The following is a 22,424-nucleotide window of genomic DNA, read 5'->3' as shown; positions in this document are numbered from 1 at the left end:
TTCAAAATATCCTTTTCATTTTTGGGTTAATTATCCTTTTAACGTTCAACTTTTCCCTCTCTTCGAACTGTATTAGGTCTAAAATGGATTAATATAATGATTGTTTGCAGCTTAAACTTAAAGTTTATTAATGACATCAGTTTAACCTAGTATTTAGTGTTCAGCTATTTATTTACGTGGATTTGTGCATGTTTTTTTTTTACAGCGTTTGGAATGAAGACGGCATACTTGACAGCGCTAAATCGGTCTTAAACGCCATTAAATACAGAGTTTTGGATGTAAACGTGATTAATTTATAGCGTAATTCCGACTCTTTTGACTTGCAATAAAGGAAGAAAGGGTCTCAAACAAACGTGACACACTTGAAAAGCTGCAATACGTAATGGTCAAATATGTCAATCTAGCGCATATTTACATAGAAAAACTAATAAAAAGCAGCAAAGCTTACTGTAAACAGAGCGGAGTAATGGCATCATCTCCATAAGAACTTTACGTTTGGCCCAAAGCAGACTTCTTACGCCAGCATGTTCAGACTCATACTAGTAATCTTCATTCTTTATTCACACATAGCATCATACCAGGAATGTACTGTAATGTTATAACTTCTCATACTTACTGGTAAATTGTCAGAACCGATTTACTGGTATTTTTGAAAAGGTCCTGTTAACACTCGATCTCTTAACGGTAATTTATCAGTAAAGACTGATACGACTTGTGTGAAAAAAGCTATTATTATCAATGTTGAAAAAGATTGAGGCTGAGCTGCTTAATATTTGTGGAAACCTTTATACATTTTTTGAAAAACTTTGGAGAAGGAGTCAGTGTACCTGTGTAAGGAGTTTAGTAAAGATCTCCATTGCAGGCTGGTCAGATGGACCTCTACAGACCGCCGAAAGATGAAGGTGCGTAAGAAACTGCATCGGTAATGTCTTCATCACAAGCTCAAAACCAGTGGAGCCCAGTGCATTATGGGAGAGGCACACCGACCGCATATTCCCAGTGCCTGGAGAGCACAATACAGCATTACAGAAACAACATAAAACTACTTTGCCTTCATTTGGTTGTCAAACAGAGGTCTAACCACTTCAGATCAGAGGTTTCTGACAGTCCACTTACTGGCCATGGCATTGGCTAATAGGAGACGGTGTTGCTGGAGGAAACGTGCAGAGAGGCCACAGGCTTGCAGGGAAAGAGTGGAGAGCAGGGGACAAGCGGACAGAAGACTTGCTAGTGCTTGTGTCCAGCCATCACCCAGAGGATTCATGCTTAAATTCAACTCCTCTAGACACTACAGAGACAAAAATGTGATTAGAAAAAGAGTTAAAATGAATATGCGCTGAAGAAGCGCTGGGCCGGACACATGGCCAGGAGTTCAGATGGGCGATGGACGCAGCCAGTGACTGAATGGCTGCCACTTGACGTTAAAAGACCGCTCGGCCGCCCCGCAACCCGATGGCGGGACTCGCTCAGAAAAGACATTGGCAGAGACTGGATGGGTCTGGCCAGGGACAGAAAAGCCTGGCGAAGTTGTTGTGGCCTGCGTCGAAAGACCGAATTTTGACAGCCCACTTCAGACATTCTACTAACTACAAGTACTACTACAAGTAACTTTGCAACTACATGCCAACTTCCTTGCATTCATTTGCAACTACAAGTCACTAATTGTCATTAAAGTATTAGTAGACTGTTAGATTAGGTGTAAGTAGAATATGTTGAATTGTAGTTGCAAAGTCACTTATAGTCAGTAGAATGGGGAGCATCAAAAAAAAGCATTAGCAGATATTAAGCAGACATTTTACTCATACTCTAAAGGCTCTAAGTGTTATCATATCAATTTTACAACCATCTGATACCATCACTGTACAATGGTACCACCACAGAACTCTTGAAATAAGGAAATGATCAACAAGTTCTCTATATTCTGTCAGTATAAAATTCATGAAGTGTGAATTTCACAGCTCTGTTCTTTTAGACTTCACCATAAACACTTCCCACACAATACCACAAAACCAAAAAAGCATCTTCCTGTTCAATGACTGTCTGATAAAAAGCAGTTTGATGACTGGATATGGTTTCATAACTGATCTTTTTTTTTTTTTTACAACAATTGTCTTCTGTAGAGCTGGTTTATAGCTGAATTAAACTCATTTCATAAATGTCACTGAACAGTTAATGAACTGAATCAACACTGAACTGACCTAAGCTGAATAATGACACTATTGACTGTGTAGAGTAGCTTTACAGTAGAATTTGAACTCCTCTCATATTTGATGAAGATTGCATCATTGGTCGTCATTGTCCCGTTTTCTACTGTGAAGCTGCTTTATAATAAGTTGTATAAAGTTTTAGATAAATAAAGGTGACTTGACCTAAGATCTTTTTTTAAATTGTATAAAGATCACACAATTAATATTTTAGCTATAGAAACACCTTCCCTCAACTGACTATACAATTTAACTACAGAAATAAATTTTCCATGATTTCATTATTTTACACGATTTTACCATGCCTGGAAACAAATTTAGGCATTTCCCTGGGAATTGAGCTAGCTCCATGCTCAACCCTGATATTCAAGGTTTCCCGGGAGCAAAACTGCATTATGACATATGGATATATGCTCAGGAACTGTTGAATATGAATAAATACATTTTAATGACATTTTGATTTGTTTACAGTTTTTCTTGATTTTTCTTGACACTATAACCAGGCTTTTGAATTAAATTTCAAAATCAAAACGCCATATATCAAAAAGCACACCCATTTCCCTAAACTATAAACACTATTCCCCTTTTTTGACACATGAGTCAGATTTGTAGAACTGTTGAACTCTACACACAAATCCCTTCATTTCTCATAGCCTAAACCATGTTGTCATTTAGAAAGCACTAGCATTCGATATCGTTCACTAGAGTCAGCACAGCTTGAAGCAACATGAAGGAAGAGGTCGAGGACACTGGAGTGGAGGAGGATGAGGATGAGAATGAGGAGGAGGAGGAGATGGGAGTTGAGGTTAGAGGTGAAGGAAGTGGAAGAGGAGGAGGAGGAAGGTAAAGGGCAAGGTCAAGGAGACATGTCTCGGATGAAATTCGTGCCAATCTAGTTGCTCATGTCTTTGTCCATGGTATGACTATGAGGGAGGCTGGTCTACGAGTACAGCCATATTTGAGTCGCTTCACCATAGCCTCGATCATAGGAACCTTCCGGGAGAAAAACAGGTAGATGTACTTCAGACTGCTCTCTACTGTAACTTTTGAGAGCTTTACTATGTGCTGTTACAACACATACATGTACTGTAGCTGTTGGCCTATACTACTGTAATAAAAAGAAATGCATCAAATTGCTTCACATACAGAGAGTTTTCTGAATGCTTCCATTTTGTAAAAAGGATGTGTTACAGTTACAGGAATCAGCACTTCTATTTTTTCTAGGACACAGAGATTTTTATTTTTATTTTTGTCCTGTGTAGTACATGAACAAATAAAAAAGTGCCAATGTATCCATTGGTTGTGTTTTTTGTGTTCATCATGTGAAAAGGTTTGTAAGGGGGGGAACCACAAGCAACATAACTTAGTTTTTGAAATATTGTTTTGAATTTATTGCACCAGTGTGTAAGACTATGTTGTAGTATGTGTGTTTGTGAGGCCTTGTGTGTGATGTCTGAGGGCAAAGTTTGGTTTTTCAGCAAGAGTGAATGGTTTTAGTGTAGAGCTTCATTTTGACCTGAAAATAGGATGTATGGGGAATTGGGTGAGACGTTATGGATTTGTGTTGACTGTTTTGAGAATACGAGACATAGTTTCAAGAAATGTGTTTAAGCAATCGAGAAAAACTGTAATAAAGTAAGACCACATAGAAAACTATTTTTTATAAAAGCTATATATTCCACCAAACACATTTTGTTCTCTCTGAATGGAAGAACCGGTGACTAAACAGGGGTGTGTTTCCTAAAGCCAATTATGGTCATTATCAATAGAGTTCAATGGAAATTGCGATCATAGTTGAACAACAATCCTTTTGGGAAACGCACCCCAGATGTCACTTACTCATCCCCTCTAACACGTCCGTGCACCATCACATAGGATGTGTGAAAACACGTCACACTATATATGAATCACTTTGTTGGGTGTCAAACTGCAGTTCATCAGTGAAAGGTGAATACAATAATATATAATGTAATATTAATATACAGAAAAAAAATCATTATATATATAAAAAAATTAACTGTATGAAATATAAGAGGACCTACATAAATTGACAGCCCTAATATATATATATACAAATTTATTAGGGGCTGTCGATTTATGTAGGTCCTCTTATATTTCATTCAGTTGATTGGTGGCGAACATGAATCAGGGCAACAACTCGCTGTATGATGGAGCCTATTGAATGCCATTAGAATGGCCCTAAAATTCAAGATATAAGGACAAAAATGCCCCTGTATGAGTTTTTATCATTTGTTTTTTATCATATGATATATTAAAGCAAATCACACATTCAAGAAATAAGAAGTTAATAGTGTTAAATTTTAGACACGATATTGTCTGTTTTTGCTCAATTTTTGAATAAATCTGAATCAGTCGGGTGAACCAATGATTCAATGGCCCATTCATAAAGAGAGCCATTTACTTAATTCCTGAATGAATCAGCCGTTTGAATTAATCAAATGAATGAATGACTTGGTAACCAAACTGTTTTGGGCAGTATATATATTAATACCAATTTTAGAAAAACAATCATGGCCGTTGTAGCCTAAAAGTTTATGTGTAAGAAGTTCTATGTTGAATTAAATAAAATATTTCTTTCTAAAGCTACTTTTTGTAATGTTTATTTGACGCTTTTCTTCTTTAACACAATAACGATTTTAAATGATCTTTCGGGGACAATTTCTCAGCCAAATCTGTTACGTGATTAATTCATTGCCGTTAATTATTCACTAAATAAAACCATTCAACTATTCTTTTTAGTTTTTGATTGAAGTCTCTTCTGCTCACGCAGTATTATCATGAAATATTAATACAATAAAAACGTTATAACATTACAACATTATAATATACAGTGTGAGAAATAAATTCATTTTAAAATTGGTTCGGTATCTACAACATGGAATAAATGGATGTCATTCATAAACATTACAAGGCAACCAGTAGTAGTAACACGACCTCACCGCCAGCACTGGCAACATACATCAACAAAACCAGTGGCAGTGTGAATGCAGCTTAATAACAGATCTTATATTACTGAATAAATTAAAGTATACTTACAGGGAAAGCAGTTTGACTCTTCGTTTCCAATGTGTCCGATGCTTTTTTGAGACCCTCGCCAGTGATCTGATTGGCTGATATGTCTAAAATCCTGAGTCTGGGCATAGTGGCAGCAGCAGACATCATTTCTGGAAGGATGTCGTCGTTCAGACGGTTGGCAGTGATGCGCAGCTCCGTGAGGCTGGCCTGCAGCTTCAGCGCTCGGAGAAGAGGAGTCAGAGACGCTGGAGGCAAACTGAGTCCACAGACGTTCACACAGGAGCTGCTGTCCTGCACCTCACACAGCCGGGACACACGCAGGTTCTCCTCTGAAACACACATAACATGAAAAATATCAGACAAGCGCGTTTTGTAAGAAAGATCCTTGACTTCTTTGAGACAGAGAAGAAGTTTAGGAACACAAAGGGTCACTCACCCACTCCCAGACTCTGACAGGCTTTCCTGTAGCGCTCGGGGAGTGGAGGAAGATCCCATGAACACACCTCCGCAAGAACCTGATGAAAAAAAGATGAAAAAAGAAAGGTTTGTGGTGAAAATTAGCAAACTTTCAGCCTGTTTACCACACAAAGCTACTCGGATTCAGAAGACTTATAATAAAGCTCTTTAGTTGTATGGACTACTTTTATGGAATTTTAATTAAAAATTTTGGATCTTTTGTTCAAAGGTAAAAATCAGCCGGGGCAATATTGTTAATACCATAGATCAATAATAAAAAAGAAAAGAAAAGAAGAAGAGAGCAGCCAGGCCCTTTCACACTTCAAACGCATCCAGTAATATTTAAAATGCGTTACTGAGACTTTCTTCTTTTGAGTCTTTTGTTTTTAATATGATGGTGAAACTTCACTACCAGAGTAAATCATATGTTATGAATAATATTATCTTTTGGTTTTGTGTCCATGAAGTTTCAAATAAATAAGAAAACCAAATGAGATGAAGTACCATGAAGTAAAGTAGGATTTAAATTACTAGACTATACATATATTCACGATTTTGGTATGTAAGCTTGTTTACGCCATGGAATACAAAAATAAAAAAGTAATTGCACACTTTTATCTCACAATTCTGACTTATTTTTTCAGAATTGCAGGTTTATGTCTCAAAATTCAGACATTATATCTCACAATTGTGTTTATATCTAATAAATTCTGAGGAAAAAAGTAACTCAGAATTGCTACTTTATATATCATAATTCTGATTTTTTATATCACAAATTTTACATAATTATTGTTCATACTTCTGAGTTATAATTCGCAATTGCGAATCATGAAGTCTGAATTGCAAAATATAAACTATAAAAATGCAATTAGAAGGTAAAAAAAAAGAGTCAGAATAGCAAGAAAAAAAGTCAGAAAATATTTATTTTGTTTTATTGTGCCACGGTGATCAGGACCTCAAAATGAAAATATTGTTCTGAAAATGTGGTAAGAAAGAAACTGCAGAATAGTGAGAGACAATTAAATAGTTTAGTGGTGTTAAGATCTGTCTATTATATTATATTATATTGTATTATTGTATATTACCACCCAAATGAAAAAAATATTCTTATTTATTTGTTTATTATTATTATTATTATTTAATTATTACTTATATTGTCCTGGCAATTCTTTTAATCTCAACTGTGACAGTATGATTTTTTTTTTTGCTACAATCCCAAATAAAATAAAAATGTACTTATGTTCTTAAAAGACAATAACCCACAAAACAACAGAAAACAGTCCACGATGTTTTCACACGACCTCTGACCTCTTCATTGGTGTGTAGCACAGCCAGCAGTGGGTCTGTGGGTAAGAGCAGAGCGCCCTCTTTCTGCAGGGACAGACGTGGCAGTAATCCACACATTTGATAGTAGCGCTGAGAGGCCTGCTCACACAACCACGCCACCGTACAGGAGTCTGCCTCACTGCACAAACACAAAAACAACATCTACAATAACATACACTCAGAACACACCACACACAATCTGATACATACAAACTAGCATCAGACCTGTGAGGAACTGGAATCAGGAAGACATTGTCCTGAACTCTGACCCTCATCCTGATTGGTGCAGGCACATGGGCTGTTCGGTTCTGGAATGATGCTGATGACTTAAAAAAAATTATAATAATAGTTGTTCAGCCAATTGATAATGCATTTATTAATTTTTTTAATCATAGCAGTCTGTAAGTATCAAACACAATGAGCAGTATTATGTAGAAATAGAAGTATTGTATTTCTAACCTCCTTTTTAACCGATTTTTTTTTTGTAATTGTTAGATAAAATTTGGATAAAAATGCAGAATAACGCCATTTATTTCCAAAATGATAACTGAATGTCACTTGTTAAAGGTATTGTAGGTAGAAATCCCCAAAAATACTTTTTTCCAAATTTGTTTAAACTGTCTTTATATATCAATGCATACTTAAAATGTAAGTACTCTGGAAAATTTTTTACAAAAATCGAGTTTCTGTAGTTCTCTCAGGATTGTAATAAACACAGCTCATTATTCCATTCGGGACGAAAGAAATGATTGGCTGGGGCGACTGTCACTCTCCCTCGCTACCATGGATACCACCTCTGCTGATACAGGAGCAGCCCAAATGCGCGCACCCGTTTGAAGAGGCACGGAAGCTAGTATATTATGGCAGAGAAAGAACAGTCAAAATTCTCAGTAACGTTACCTGCATATAGAGGCAGCGAAGTCAAACAAGTTAAAAAAAGGAAGACAGTATTTGAAAAGGCTATGAACAAAAAGTCTTTGGATAAATCAAGAAATCATACGAGAGTCAATATCGGCGTGGCTTTCCAGCGGTGGCGACAACTGAGGGATCTCATTCTCAAGGGGCTGAAAAGTGACTCCATGATGGCTTTATTTCTGCTGGACAGGTAATCTTGCTGTTTTCATTTTGATGGCATTTATTTTTTCATGAAGCATGTATCACTAGCACACGTAGCTACCTAATATAGCTACCTAACGTTACGTAGCACAACTAACTAACGGTACTGGCTTAGCTATAACAGTGTAACTTTGGTGTCGACTGGTATTACGTTACTGTTAGTGAGCCAGGGTTGAGACGATACATAAGCAATAGGCCTATCTGCAGTTGAAAGCTGTTTTGTTTAATTTCGCCAAATCTAACTTTAGGTTAAAAAGTTTAGGGGATCTATTTTTATACCTAGCTTTACCCTCTGCTTAAACTGTGTTCCTATTTTCACCGTGAACTCTACCTGCTCCGTTTTTTCACGTTTGGTTTGTTGTTATATCATGCTCTACATATGTTTACATATGTCTTTATGTTGTATCTGTATGTGCTATACAATGTTGTGTGTGTGTGTGTGTTATATTATCTTGTGTCTGCAATGCAGTTGTGAGAAGGTGTTTGAGTGTGTTACTCAGTTTATCTGTAAACAATCTTATGTTATGAATCTTACAAATTCACCTTCATCACAGTGTAACTGATAGGAACGGTAAACGTGTATCAGTGAAGCTATTTATAGCTTTGCCTTATATTGAGTTTGATTCCGTTACGAGCTAGTAAAATATTTTAAACTTTACAAGTATTGATATGCGAGCTTGATAGTGAGTACTAACAGCCATGTTAATTGTTTATATTCATACTTATAAAGTTAGTTATTTTATTACTTGTGATTCTGACATGATGTCACTACATCTGGTAAAGCTGGTAAACACGTCCGACTCTTCCAGCTGAGCGAACGGCCGGGATCGCGCGTTCATGTGTTTTGGGGGCGTGGCTTTGGAAGGGGCCAAGAAGGGAGGGGGTGGGAGTTAATGGAATAATGAGCTGTGTTTATTACAGTCCTGAGAGGACTACAGAAACTCGATTTTTATAATTTCTTTTCCAGAGTACTTACATTTCAATTATGCATTGATATATAAAGACAATTTAAACAAATTTGGACAAAAAGTATTTTTGTGGATTTCTTCCTACAATACCTTTAAATTAAACTTTTATACTGCAACTGCATACCATTTCACATATTATAAAGAAAAATAGCAAGCACTATAAAATATAAAACCAAGTCAAGACCAAGACCAGACCACCTTAAATTCATCTAAAAGATCCACATTTACTACTATTAGAATAAAAGCTGTTATCAATCAAATGAAATCACTAACAACAAAATCTGTCTTTGCACTGCAGAGGTGGCACAGAAACTGCGTCTGAATTGGTACACTTACAACTGCATAAATAATGTTGAGATTAATGTTTTAAAAATAAAATGTTGTGGGCATTTGTATTAATTTTGTAGTGACATTTTTGACAATTACTCATTCATTTCTGACCCGGCACAACAGTAACAAATGAAATCAAATTAGACATAAGTTACTGACTGCATTTGAAGCAGGAAGTTTTACATCCAATCACATTAATGAAGTTAACAATTAATTCTGGCAATTTAGTGCAGTTGTGGTCTTGACTGGTCTTAAAATCCTGAGTCCTCTTAGTTTAAGACCGAGACTGAGTACAAATGCAGTCGAGACCAGTGCAGCAACACTAACACTAACATTCCAAACACAGCCAATGATACAGTGAGGTCTATTACCATTGACTGATGGGTAGGAGGTGCAGGGTCATGATTGGGGTCAGATTCTTCGTTCATGATGGGACTATGTGACCTGCTGACCTCTCTCCTGCCTAGCATCACCATCCCAGGCAGTTGATTCATCTTCACCTGCCGAGACTTATTAGTGCCCTTCTTCAGAGACAGACCCCTACTGGAGGAACTCTGAACTGCAATGAGAAAAATCCAAGAGAGTCAGCTGACCTTTATCACAAAATAATTGCCAACATAGTGATCAGGACCCCAAAATGAATCAATACAATTTTGATGAATGTGGGAGACATAAAAACTAATTAACAACAATATCTGTATATTTTTATATCTGTATATTTTTATATTCATATATTATATTAATATTGCATTACTAAAAACATACAAATATATTATATTATAACATATATTAAGCTGCACATTATCACAGAATAAATGCCGACGTGTTGATCAGGACCTCAAAAATATTGATCTGAAAATGTGATAAGAAAGAAATTGTTAAATAGTGAGAGACTTTACAACGGGCAACAAAACAGTTTAGTGTCATTAATATCCATCTATTAATTATATTATAAGTGTATTACATTAAATAACACACACACACACACATATATTATATATATATATATATATCATTAAAAAATATTTGACTGCAGGAACTGACCAATCAGAGTCAAGTATTTCAGAAGCCACTTATTATGGGTAAATTTCAGTTTTGGGGATTATGTATGGGAATTATTTTTGGGAATTATTATATCAAGTGTTTGTTGAAATGTTACATTATTTTGTTAATCACTAATTTTTAGGAAACTAATGTTGTAGTTACTTTTGCATTACTTTATTAAAGCATTGCATTACTTTAGCCATTCAATAAAAGTAAGGGAGTGCAAAAAATTATAAAATTATCAGTTGTTGGACATTAAATGTAGGATTTAACTAATTCACATTGTATATATAATGCATTGCATGCTAGAATAGAATAACTAAAAGTGAAGCCCCAATTAAATTAATAAAAAATCTAATCTAATCTCTAAAATCTAATATTCCGAATACATTATTGTGTGTACATTATAATCCTCATGAAACTAATGAATGGATATGATTGTGCCGGGATGTCACACACCTCTAGGAGAAGCTTCCGCAGAGACTGAGAAATTATTATGTTGTCTGAAAGTTGTTTCCCGTGGGATGTTATGCTCAGAAACTCTCCGCTTTTTCTTAGGCTGTACATCGCTCAGGTCATCCTCCAGCCAATCATCTGCCACATACTGCTCCTCTGGGACCAAAGCTGATCTGCTATTGGCTGACACCGCTGGAGTGCTGGTAAAGGCCGGCTCTGATAGGCTCTGAGTGAGGAGGCGGGACTTGGCACTGCCCAGGTTCTGCATGGCCTTCTGGTACTCCAGTCTGCCTGAGTCTGACTGCGGGGGCAACGCGGTCTCTCTGACGGCGTATAAGGAGGGAAGATCCTGACTGGGTGGGAATTCCTGCGAGGATTGGGCAGCTGGGGAACGCGGTCTTGACCGAACAGGACGAAGAGGACTGAACGAGCAATCAGAGTCAGAATCATCCGAAGAACTGCTTTTGTTCTAAAGCAACACCAAAAAAAAAAAACATAAGTTAAAGGACAGGTCGATGTCAGTCATCCAGATCCTGAGCATCATTGACAAATATCTTATCTTGTAAAATGTATGGTCAGTACATATGCGTGTGCGTGTACATGTCAGTACATATGCGTGATCGCAAATAGGAAAGTGAAAGTAAAAAGCCAGTACACATTCAAAAGCGATTTCAATACCCCGCATATTGATAGTGGCTCACTGATTCCAGCAAATTATATACATTATAATTACACAACTATATAACTGCAAGAGAACGCAAAAATATTAAAATATTTTTTTCCTCCCATCTCATATTTTTTCCCCATCACTATGTCCCTTTAGGGGCTCCGTAGAGTCATTTTCTTTCCGAACATAGTATTCGCCTTAGTAATTAGGATCTCAAAACGAAAAAATTGCTTAATTTAGGATTTAGGAAAAGCTTCACTGCAATAAAAAATTATTTTGAAGTTGTAAATAAAATATTCATTTCTTGCCATTTCTTTGTCAATATTATTGAAATTTACTAGCAATTTGTGAAAATAGTTATCAAAATGAAACCCTACACCAATGTTTTTTCTAGTAATGAAAAAATGTGTTTTAAAAAATATCTTTACAATTGAGTTTTTATAAGCCAAACTCCCACAGTTTTTAACCAATATAATAGATTATAAAATGATTATTGTGATTTTTTTTTTTTAATTCAACAATAATAAATACATAGTAGTAACACTATTTCACTTAATAAAAATTAGAGTAATAATCATTTTATTTTAATATAAAATCACAAAAACAATATTTATGTCTTAATTTTTTCATTTTCAAATGGTAACCCATCGATCTTTTATTTTGATAGGTGGCAGGCAAATAAAAATATGAGCTGCTGGTTTCAGAATGAAGCACTGCACTGTGTTCATTTACACACGTAGCTCATGAAATTAGAGTCTAAGGGCCGTGACACACCAAGCGCTTGTCGGGCTACTCTTTACTGTGTTCACACTTTAGTTGTATTCGGGCTCACATTTGTGGCAATTCAGCCAATTCAGCATGTTGAATCGCCGTAGGAGCCGTCATACAGTTTAGCGAACGAGAAGAAAAGCGAAAGTGAAGAAAAGCACGCAAAGAAGACTGACTCTGAACAGAAGGTGGTTCTAATTTTACATCATCTTACTGAGCATTCCAATATGCGAATATTTTCATAACATCATGAGCCGCCTGAAATTAAGAAAGTGATCAGAATAATTGATATTGAAAATGGTAATGGTTCACGGTTTGTATATCTGCAGTCCTTGTTTTGGTTTCTCTTTTTGAATGACGAATATAGACTTATATTGTCTGCTAGACTTTTAAAGGCTTGCTTCATTAAAATCGGTAGTGCATATATTGATTTAAATAGCGGTCAGTGCGATTCAATTGCACCAAGCCATATCACAATATGGATTTTATTTTAATTTTGATTTTCGGATTTTATTTTCGATATTGTGCAGCCTTAGTAAAAACTGTTCAGAAAAGCAACTTTACCCCATACAGAACATCTACTTCCATCCCTCGTTGCCGGCGCGCTGAACCGGAGGTGCCTCTGAGTCTGGGAGCCGAATCTTTTGGAGTAGGGACAGTCGGAGTGGGACGTGAAATGATGTGCTGGGGTGACGGCGGGGACTCCTGCAACAGTGGTTCTGAATACTCTGCATCAAACAGCTGACTGTCCTGAAGCTTCTTCTGCTGCCGTGAAACCTTCGATATAACTGAGACTACAGCAGAATAAGAAAATGATTTTTAAGTACAGAGATTTCCTTTTTGAAGTACCAACACTTCCAATTCATCTTCCATAAATCAAGTGTTCTTGAACTTTGTGTCAATCTAATTTAGGTCATAAAATCAAGTATTGTCTTGAATTTTAAATGAGTTTATTTAATTTCAGTAATTTTGTGTATGTCTCATCAGTTATCATTAAACGGGTCGTGACATGGATTTTATTATTTTAATATTCCTTGAGGTTGACCTATAACGTTAACAGTTATTTTGCACACAAGAAAATAAGAAATTATATATACACATATAAATATATATATATATATATATAGCCGTTATATTTTCACCCTTCATTCTGACCCTCTGTCTGAATTGATGCAGTTTTTAGGGGTGGCTCCTTAAAGCCATGTCAGTAAACGGCTAATGTTATTGGTTAACGTCGTTGCATAGGAAACTGTATCAACGCCCACTCGCTGTTGCACGTGAGTTAGTGTTTTGAAAACAGTATTCATATAAAACCATAATTTACAGACAAAGCATTATGAAATCATTTACTGACAGTTTGTGATGCAGCTGCATTTAGATCCAATACAGTTGTCAACAAATGTTTCTTTGGGAACTCTCTTTATTGCACTCTGCCTCCCTGACTAAACAAAATGCTCCGAACAAACATTTAACCCTTCGGCATGATCCTGGACGCCATTAAAATAAACCACTTGTGTCCGATGCTGGGATCCTTCTGAAGTCTCTAGAGACACAAATGAGCTGTTTAAACTGGACGTTCAAAGCAAACGTTCTTTCACTCTTCCATTTGTCCTGTTCTCGGCACTCAAGTGTGTAGAGAACGCCAGAAACTGAATGCGCATCTGTATGCTGTATCAAGTGTAGAAAGTGTCACTGATTATAATGGGTTCTATTTGCTTTCAACGCAACGCTCACATCCAGTGTAGGCAAATATCAGCCGTTAAGCGACTGAATGCCAGTGGGCGATGGTGCGATGATGTATAACTATTAGTTGATGTCTTGCTCTGGAGGCAGTCATACACATATGTGTTTAACCATGTGACGTCACATATCCCGCAATATCAACAGGCCGTTTTTGGAGCTTGATAAAATAAATGCTTTGTTTTAGGGCTGCACGATTAATCGCAATCAACATGGAAATCGTGCTTAAACCTATTTGGATTATTGCGATTATGAAATCACAAAGGCTGCGATTATTTTTATGTGCAGCTTGTCAGTAACGTACGTGGCTCTGTGATCCGTAGTAAATGCTACTCCCTTTAAAAAGCACTGCGAGTTTGAGTTACTTATAACGTGCATTTGAAAAAGCATTGTTAAACATCTTTCCAAACATGAGAGGCATTTATGAACCTCTTGTCCAACAAAAGACAACATTCAGCTACAGTGACAGTATGATGCATAGGGATTTCCTGGAATGACGCGCGTGTTGTCTACTTCTGCGCCGGGGCATATTTGACGTGTCTGCATGAGAGCGCCCTCTGGTGTTCAGATGGAGCAGCATTTACTACCGATCAGCTGTGCTGCACTGACAAGCATTGCATAAAATAATCGTAGCCTTTGCCAATTGCGTGTAGTTTCATTTTGCTTAATCGATTACTTTGTTTATAATGAGGATGTTTTGAGCTATGAAACCAGCAAGATGTTTTAATGGTACAAAGATCAAGGCAAATCATTTTTTTCCATGTCATGACCCCTTTAAAACACATTATGCATAGAATCAGCTATGAATCATCGGTAAGCCATTAAAATAAACCTAGGTTGCATAATACATGAGTATCTTTGATCTCCTCACCGTCTCCTGACAGTGCTCTCTTGATGAGTTTCTCAGTCTCCAAACAATCCTGCTTTGTCTCTTGGTCCAGCTGTCGGCTGTAAGTCTTAAACCACTGACGGAGAGTGTCCAGAGGAGTGTGTCCCTATAAATAAATATGTACATATAAGACAAATGTGGACAGAATCAACAAAGATAGATGATGAATCAATCGGTTTTGTTCCTGAAAGGAGGATGAAAAGGAGGATATTGCGATCTCAAAACTCCGGCCAGTTGACAATACCTAGAATATATAAATCGACTGCTGGCGGTAGATCCTTTTCCTATTTAGCACCAAAACTTTGGAACAATCTTCCTAACATTGTCCGGGAAGCAGACACAGTCTGTCAGTTCAAAGCTAGACTAAAAACACATCTCTTTGACCTAGCATTCACATAACACTCTTCTATAATTCAATATTAGGCTGCTTAGATTAGGTCAGCCGGAACTGGGAACACTTCCCTCATATCCTGATGTACTCGTTACATCATAAGAAGAATGGCATCTACGCTAATTTTAGTGTCTTTGTTTATCCCGAGGTTTTCCCGCAGCCTGCCGGATCCAGGCCGTTTCCAGATCTGACGAAGGACTTTCCCCTGACCTGATGACAATGCAGTGCTGAAGTGCCAACTAGCCTCTCCCTATGGAGGATCCCTATACCACTCTACAGATAAAGCGTTGTGGAATTTTTCGGTTCGCGTACCTACCCAAAGTGATAAGATAAAATAAAGATTCTGCATCAAAATTTATAGACAAGTAGTTTGTTTAGGCATGGTTTGTAAGGAATTACAAACCTGCGCACATATATTCAAACGCACATAACTATAGAATCAATTCTTAATGCGCATGTGAACGCCATCAGCGTCTATCACAGGTTCACGTTTAAAGTCTGTTTAGCGAGAACGGTGTCGTCTTAGCGGCCCCTAATTTAATAACAAATGATCATTTAGACAGAAGTGAATCAATCAAAACTAGCTTTAGCTGGAAAAAACATTTTTCAAGAGCCACTATAAAACCAAACCAATCTCTGTTACCTTAAATTATATGTTTATCTCTGTAAAGCTGCTTTGAAACAATCTACATTGTTAAAAGCGCTATATAAATGAGGATGACTTGACTTGACTTGACATGAAAATACTAGTGTAAGTAGCCTTATATATACTGAAAAAGCATTTGATTGATCATATACAGTAAAAACAGTAATTCTATGACACATTAAAATAACGGTTTTCTATTTTTAATATATATATATATATATATATATATACACACACACACTGCCGTTCAAAAGTTTGGGGTCGGTAAGATTTTTAATGTTTTTAGAAGTCTCTTCTGCTCACCAAGGCTGCATTTATTTGATTAAAAATACAAAACAAACCCAGTAATATTGTGAAATATTATTTCAATGTGAATATATAGTAAAGTGTAATTTATTTCTGTGATCAAAGCTGAATTTTCAGCATAATTACTCCAGTCTTCAGTGTCACATGATCCTTCAGAAATCATTCTAAAATGCAGATTTTCTGTTTAAGAAACATTTCTTCTTATGATCGATGATGAAAACAGTTGTGCTGCTTAATATTTCTGTGGAAACCATGATAAAAAAAATTTCCAGGATTCTTTGATAAAGTTTAAAAGAACAGCACTTATTTGAAATAGAAATCTTTTGTAACATAAAAAATGTCTTTATTGTTACTTTTGATCAATTTAATGCATCTTTTCTAAATAAAAGTATGATTAAAAATACTAAACAAGACAGCTAAAAGCTAAACAAGACAGTATATATACATTTACCATATTTATATAAATGCATGCAATTTGAAATGTTTCACATTTGTGTCTATTTGTTAATAGGCATGTGTAGCATTCGTGTTTTCCTGACCTTGCCATTGCGAACAGTGACTGACGCCCCTTTCTGCACCAGCAGTCGTGCTACATGGAAGTGGCCGCAATTCAGCGTGTCATGCAGGGGTGTGACACCATCACAGTCTCGACCCCCAGGGTCATTTATATTTGCTCCACGGTCCAGCAGCAAAGCTACAATCTCTGAAAAAAGTAAAAAATAATCAGATTTCAGTCTCTCTGATATAACTATTATGAATGTAAACCTGCAGTACACAGTACCTTGATGACCGTAGTTACAAGCTTCATGCAGAGGAGTCCACCCGCAGTAATCCCTCAAGTTAACCGGGTGACCCTGTCAGAGAACAAAAAACAAACATAACAGAGAAAGGTCCATTTTATACAACCATCAAATACTTCCTCAAGAGGGTCAAAGCCATTTCACTCTTAAAAAGTGAAGTACCTACACTGAAAAAAGCCAAACCCACCTGATCAATCAAACACTGAACCTGCTTTACGTTTCCCTCTATACAGGCCCTGTGGAGAACCGTCTCGCCCTTCTCATTCCGTCGGTTCCACTGCACAAGCAACACAGAACAAGATGAACAAACAATGAAACACACGAGGATGAAGCACAGCATAAACCACAGTCTGTCGGATCTCACCCTCTGCGTCTTCCTCCTGCCCGTGACCATCTTATCATAACCCTCCAGATCATCATCTGCACAAACAGATTATTCACTCACTCAGATACTGTATAAATGAACATCCTGATTTATATTTTTCATCATTTTAAAAAGAAAAACACACCACATAGCACATTTAGTTAATTGAACATATAACATAGTAAGAATTACAAAGTAAATATTGGGTCCAATAATGTGATAGCATGGTACTTTGATGTATAATTTGACACATATCATGATATTCATGCCAGTGTACTGCAATGGTCTTGCCTGTGATATATGTAAAATCAAGGTACTGTATATGCATACAGTAGTAACATATCAAAATGCCAAGGTATTACCATCTGATGCCATCACTGCACTCAGTGTTGCTATTGTTAACAAACTATTAAAAATTGATTTTGCTAATTAAAAGAAAAGCTGAAATAAAATAAAATATAAAAATTAGACTTAAAAAAGCGTCAACGAAAATCAGACATGTTGCCTTGGCCACAAACTTCAATAAAATGTCAAGTACTAAAATTACTAAAAGATTTTAAAATAGATTTTTTGGTATTTGTTGGTATTAGCATTCTATTTATTGGTATTAGCATTCTATAAACCTCTGTGTGTTATGCGTGTATTACCGGAGTCAGAGTATTGAATGTCACTGTCCTCCAGGGGTTCACTGTTCTCCACCTCCTCTTCTTCATCCTCCTCTTCACTGTCTTCCAGTCTCAGGCCGTCCCGCTCACACAGCTCCATCAGCCGGGCCTCTGTGTCGTCACACTGCGAGGAACCGCAGCGCCGCTGGGCCTGAACCCACGCTCTCAAAACACGCCTCTGGAATCACATCACAGATGGAATCACATCTCTCTTATCCAAAGTGATATTTCATACTTGATTAAAGGTTCAGTAACGGAGTTAAGTGTACTTCCTCAAGGGCCCTATGGTTAGAATTCATGAACCAACCCTTCTGGGGTTCGAACCTCCAACTTTGGCTCGGCAGTCCTGAGTAATCTGTTCATCTTTGATTTATGAATGCAATGGTCTGCAGTCACTGGACACGTACAAAAGAATATCCTACACTGTAGAGCTTTTAATCCTACATTTCAAACTTTGGTGGACTATATCCAACTCACTATTTCATATTAATGCCAGATTCACTGTGTACATGATATATAAAATTTGCTTTATCTGGTCATTTGTTTGAGAGAATGTGATTCCCAGTGCACATAGACTTAGAGATGGTACTCAACCAGAATGTGTTTTTTGCCGTTACGGGTACCGCCAACAGTCAACCAAGCCGTGGAGATTTAAAAAAAAATACGATTTTTAAAAATCACATTCACATAACCAAATCTAGTAATCAAAAGCAGTGTTTGTTACTTGCTTTTTACCCGCACAGTTTTTCAAATTTCTTTATTTGTGAACAAAAATACTTTAATAGCTTTACAGAACAGAATCAAAGAGTTAAAAGTATAATTTTTTTTTTAAATTTTTGAATTGTATTTTTAAATAAATAAAATAAATAAATACAATGAATGCATGTATTTAAATAAATTTACTTTAAAAAAAACACTTTTAACACTTTACAATAAATTTCCATTAGTTATTAACAATACAATTATTTCTAATGCATTTATTTAGTTACATTTTAACATTTACTAAGACGTAATTAAAGTCAAAAGTTGTATCTGTTATAATTTAATAGACCTGAGCTAACATTAACTAACAACGAACAGTTGTATTTTTATTATTGCAAATGTATTGCTTAGTGTTAGTTATTGTTAGTTAATGCATTAACTATCATAAAATAATAGGACCCTATTGTACAGTAGTAGCAAAAATAAATAAAATGTAAAAATAAACAAACATACAGTAAAAGTTTGGAAACATTACTATTTTTAATGTTTTTGAAGGAAGTCTCTTATACTCATCATGCCTGCATTTATTTGATAAAAAATATAGAAAAATATTATTACAATTTAAAATAATGGTTTTCTATATTAATATACTTTAAAATATAATTGATTTCTGTGATTCAAAGCTGAATTCACAGCATCATTACTCTATTAGCTATTAGCCAGGACCACTGACAAACTATAAACTTTTTCAGAAAGTACACCTTTTCAAATCATGAAAACAGTGCGTCTCCTGCTCATGAAACCAGTGTGTCTGCTCATGAAACCAGTGTGTCTTTTCATGAAACCAGTGTGTCTGCTCATGAAACCAGTGTGTCTGCTCATGAAACCAGTGTGTCTGTTCATGAAACCAGTGTGTCTGCTCATGAAACCAAGACTTAAGCCTCAAGTTATTTGAACAAACCTGTAGTTTGTTTAGTCCTGATCTCTCAGCACAGCTCAGAGCAGCACTAAAACTTTGATCAATGGTCTCCATTGGCTGTCCGATCTCCTCCTGACAACCAGTTATATTTAACCATGTCTCACACTCCTGAAAAACACAATAACAACATAAAAATTGAAAAGTGAGGATGTTTGTATAAAGTCACTCAGCTCTCAGGATAATGTACAACAGATTTTTCACGAAAACTCTAAGTGTCTGGTAGTTAATTAGTAGACAACTTAGCAGTTTGTAAGGAGTTACTCATCTGTGGGCATGTTACCTCTTTAGGGTTGCCCTGTCTCAGCTTTAACTCTTGTCTGTAATGTTCCACGGCCCTGTGGTGCATTCGCAAATCGGTGTATGTGGCCGCCAGCGACACGTAAATGACGGCTAACTCACGAGCAGGCTTCCCTAAAGTCTCTGCACACACCAGCTAATACACAAACACATGAAGTAAGAACTTTAAATAAAGGTTATAGTCATATACTGAAAATTAATAAATACATTAAATTACAGTAAAAGCAAATAAAACATTTAATCTCGACTATAAAGAAACTGCAATATATTAGAGTGCCCCCATCAAGCCTTTTTGGATATTCCCTTTCATGCAGTGTTTAATATAGCTGTTTGTGAATGTAAAGTGTTGGCAAAGTTTTAAAGATCAAAGTGCACGATAAATGGAGTAATTGTCTCCCAAAATAAAGTAGCGATTCTAAACCGCCTGAAATGAGTCGTGGGTAAATTCAGTCTCACTTTTGCACAAAACCTACATAGATTTGTAACACATTTGCATAATGCCAACCTATGGTCTTCATTGGTTGCCCCCGAACAACATTTACTCTGACCCGCCCACAAACACTATAGTTGTAGCTGAGGCCTGGAAGAGTTTGGTTTCTCTTGTCGACTTTACACGCACTTCTAAAGAACGAGGACTCGCGCTGGAATTGATACAGTAAAACCGACACCATCATTACTGTTCATATCAAAGCGCAACAAGAAGTGCTGAGGAAGATCCAGAGCTCGAATTCGGATATATGACAGTTTTGTTTTCAACACGTGGTGTAAGCAGTAGACCAATCATAACAGACTGGGAATTCTGACCAATCAGAGCAGAGTAGGCTCTCGGAGAAGAGAGGTTTAGAAAGACAGGATCCTTTGATTGAACAGTTTCAGACACTGCTAGAAAAGCGGTGACGCTGCAATGTATATTTTTGACCTTCGATACATGTAAATATTGAAGGAGACCTCCAAAACTAAATTTGGAACCTATAAAATAGCAGAATGGGGGCACTTTAATCGTTTTTGAGTGTATTGTAAGTATTTTCTTACTTGTGTTTGATAAGCTTCCAGAGCTTTGTTATAGCAGCCCACTTTACAGTAAAGATCTCCCAACTGCTCTGACAAATCCATGGCCTCATGGGAAAACTTATCCGTCACTTCTGCTGCCGTCTGCTCCAGCTGACAGCCACGGATGGCTGCATCAGACACATATTCAGTCAAACGCTATGCTAATACTGTCATGAGAAGCTACAGAGCGTTAATTTAGCATCTTCTAACTGAAAAATCAGCATTCACCCATAAGCTATGCAGCTTTAAGAGACAAACCGCCGTTAGATCTCTTGATCTGGCAAAATCGCTCACAGCTGTTCTTAATCTCACCGTGTTTGAAATCTTTCTTGACGGCCTCACGTTCAGAAGGCTGCTGGGAGCCCAGACAGAACGCTTTCTTCAGAGAACGGCGCGCTGCCGCAAAGTCACCAAGATGAAGCAATATCTGAACAGATGCACAGCAAAAAATAAATACACCTGACAAAAATCATTAAAAGGGACGGGAAATAACAAACCATGCAGGTACATGTTGATCACATTGCTGTTTGGAGATGCGGTGGGATTATCACCTTGCCAATACTGTGGAAGCACTCGCTCTCACTGAACTTGTCCTTCATTTTTCGGGCACATTCTTTAGACTGCTCAAAACAGCGCATGGCGCGGGAGTGCTGCCCGTTTCGGAAGTGAATGCTGCCCAGGTTGAAGTTGGCACGATACAGATCCTCTAGGAGCTTGTTTTTCCTAGAGGAAAATACGTCAGATATCCACAAAATGCTTTTGTACCAAGGCAGACGTAATGAGGTCTCTCTCAGCTACAATATTTTGGTTAAGTGTTGAAACTCAGTACTGTATTCATTTAAAAAAAAAATCATGAAAAGTTTTATAACATTCTTAGCCTAAAAAACAAGGTTGCCCTCATAATGTTACATGTAAATATTAAAGTCCCCCGGTAGTCAGTAATTATATATCTTAAAACTTCTTTGATCACCAAAATGACATATTTATGTTTTTTACTGTGAAAAAAAAAATTCATGCCTTTAAATAGCTTGAATTTAACTCTACACCCTTGCTTCATTTAGTATCCGCAGACCTATGAATATGCTAATTAGCCCCGCCTCCACTCACGCCAGCTCAGAGATCCACTCGCTGCACAATGGTCTAGCTCTTCACAACGTCGCACACACAACGGTAATTAATATGATTAATGGTTATCAAACAGCTAAAAATGTTTTGCTAATGTTA

General features: G+C 36.8%; 1 protein-coding gene across 2 annotated transcripts in view; it reads right to left on the bottom strand.

Moving 5' to 3' along the window:
• tonsl (tonsoku-like, DNA repair protein) overlaps nucleotides 1-22,424 on the bottom strand; it is a 31,175-nt gene that overhangs the window by 6,011 nt on the left and 2,740 nt on the right. Inside the window, exons 6-25 of one of the 2 annotated variants that reach the window (XM_077238893.1) lie at nucleotides 21,752-21,923; nucleotides 21,513-21,627; nucleotides 21,183-21,328; nucleotides 20,134-20,286; nucleotides 19,836-19,961; nucleotides 18,155-18,350; nucleotides 17,508-17,563; nucleotides 17,331-17,420; nucleotides 17,125-17,197; nucleotides 16,883-17,046; nucleotides 14,983-15,106; nucleotides 12,936-13,165; nucleotides 10,940-11,405; nucleotides 9,808-9,995; nucleotides 7,248-7,348; nucleotides 7,005-7,161; nucleotides 5,677-5,755; nucleotides 5,262-5,569; nucleotides 1,117-1,288; nucleotides 828-1,003 (exon numbers count right to left, since the gene is read on the bottom strand). In XM_077238893.1, coding sequence (XP_077095008.1) covers nucleotides 828-1,003; nucleotides 1,117-1,288; nucleotides 5,262-5,569; nucleotides 5,677-5,755; nucleotides 7,005-7,161; nucleotides 7,248-7,348; nucleotides 9,808-9,995; nucleotides 10,940-11,405; nucleotides 12,936-13,165; nucleotides 14,983-15,106; nucleotides 16,883-17,046; nucleotides 17,125-17,197; nucleotides 17,331-17,420; nucleotides 17,508-17,563; nucleotides 18,155-18,350; nucleotides 19,836-19,961; nucleotides 20,134-20,286; nucleotides 21,183-21,328; nucleotides 21,513-21,627; nucleotides 21,752-21,923 — 3,292 coding nt within the window. Of the gene's footprint in view, nucleotides 1-827; nucleotides 1,004-1,116; nucleotides 1,289-3,026; nucleotides 3,198-5,261; nucleotides 5,570-5,676; nucleotides 5,756-7,004; nucleotides 7,162-7,247; nucleotides 7,349-9,807; nucleotides 9,996-10,939; nucleotides 11,406-12,935; nucleotides 13,166-14,982; nucleotides 15,107-16,882; nucleotides 17,047-17,124; nucleotides 17,198-17,330; nucleotides 17,421-17,507; nucleotides 17,564-18,154; nucleotides 18,351-19,835; nucleotides 19,962-20,133; nucleotides 20,287-21,182; nucleotides 21,329-21,512; nucleotides 21,628-21,751; nucleotides 21,924-22,424 lie in introns of those variants that run through there. The other variant, XM_077238894.1, reaches the window with a different exon arrangement.

This window comes from Siphateles boraxobius, unplaced genomic scaffold (assembly GCF_051911475.1).
Source record: "Siphateles boraxobius isolate OS27281-9 unplaced genomic scaffold, OSU_SipBor_1 22, whole genome shotgun sequence".
Classification (NCBI taxonomy): Eukaryota; Metazoa; Chordata; class Actinopteri; order Cypriniformes; family Leuciscidae; genus Siphateles; species Siphateles boraxobius.
Note: the sequence above shows the minus strand (reverse complement) of the source record. Positions and strands in the feature narration are given on the sequence as shown.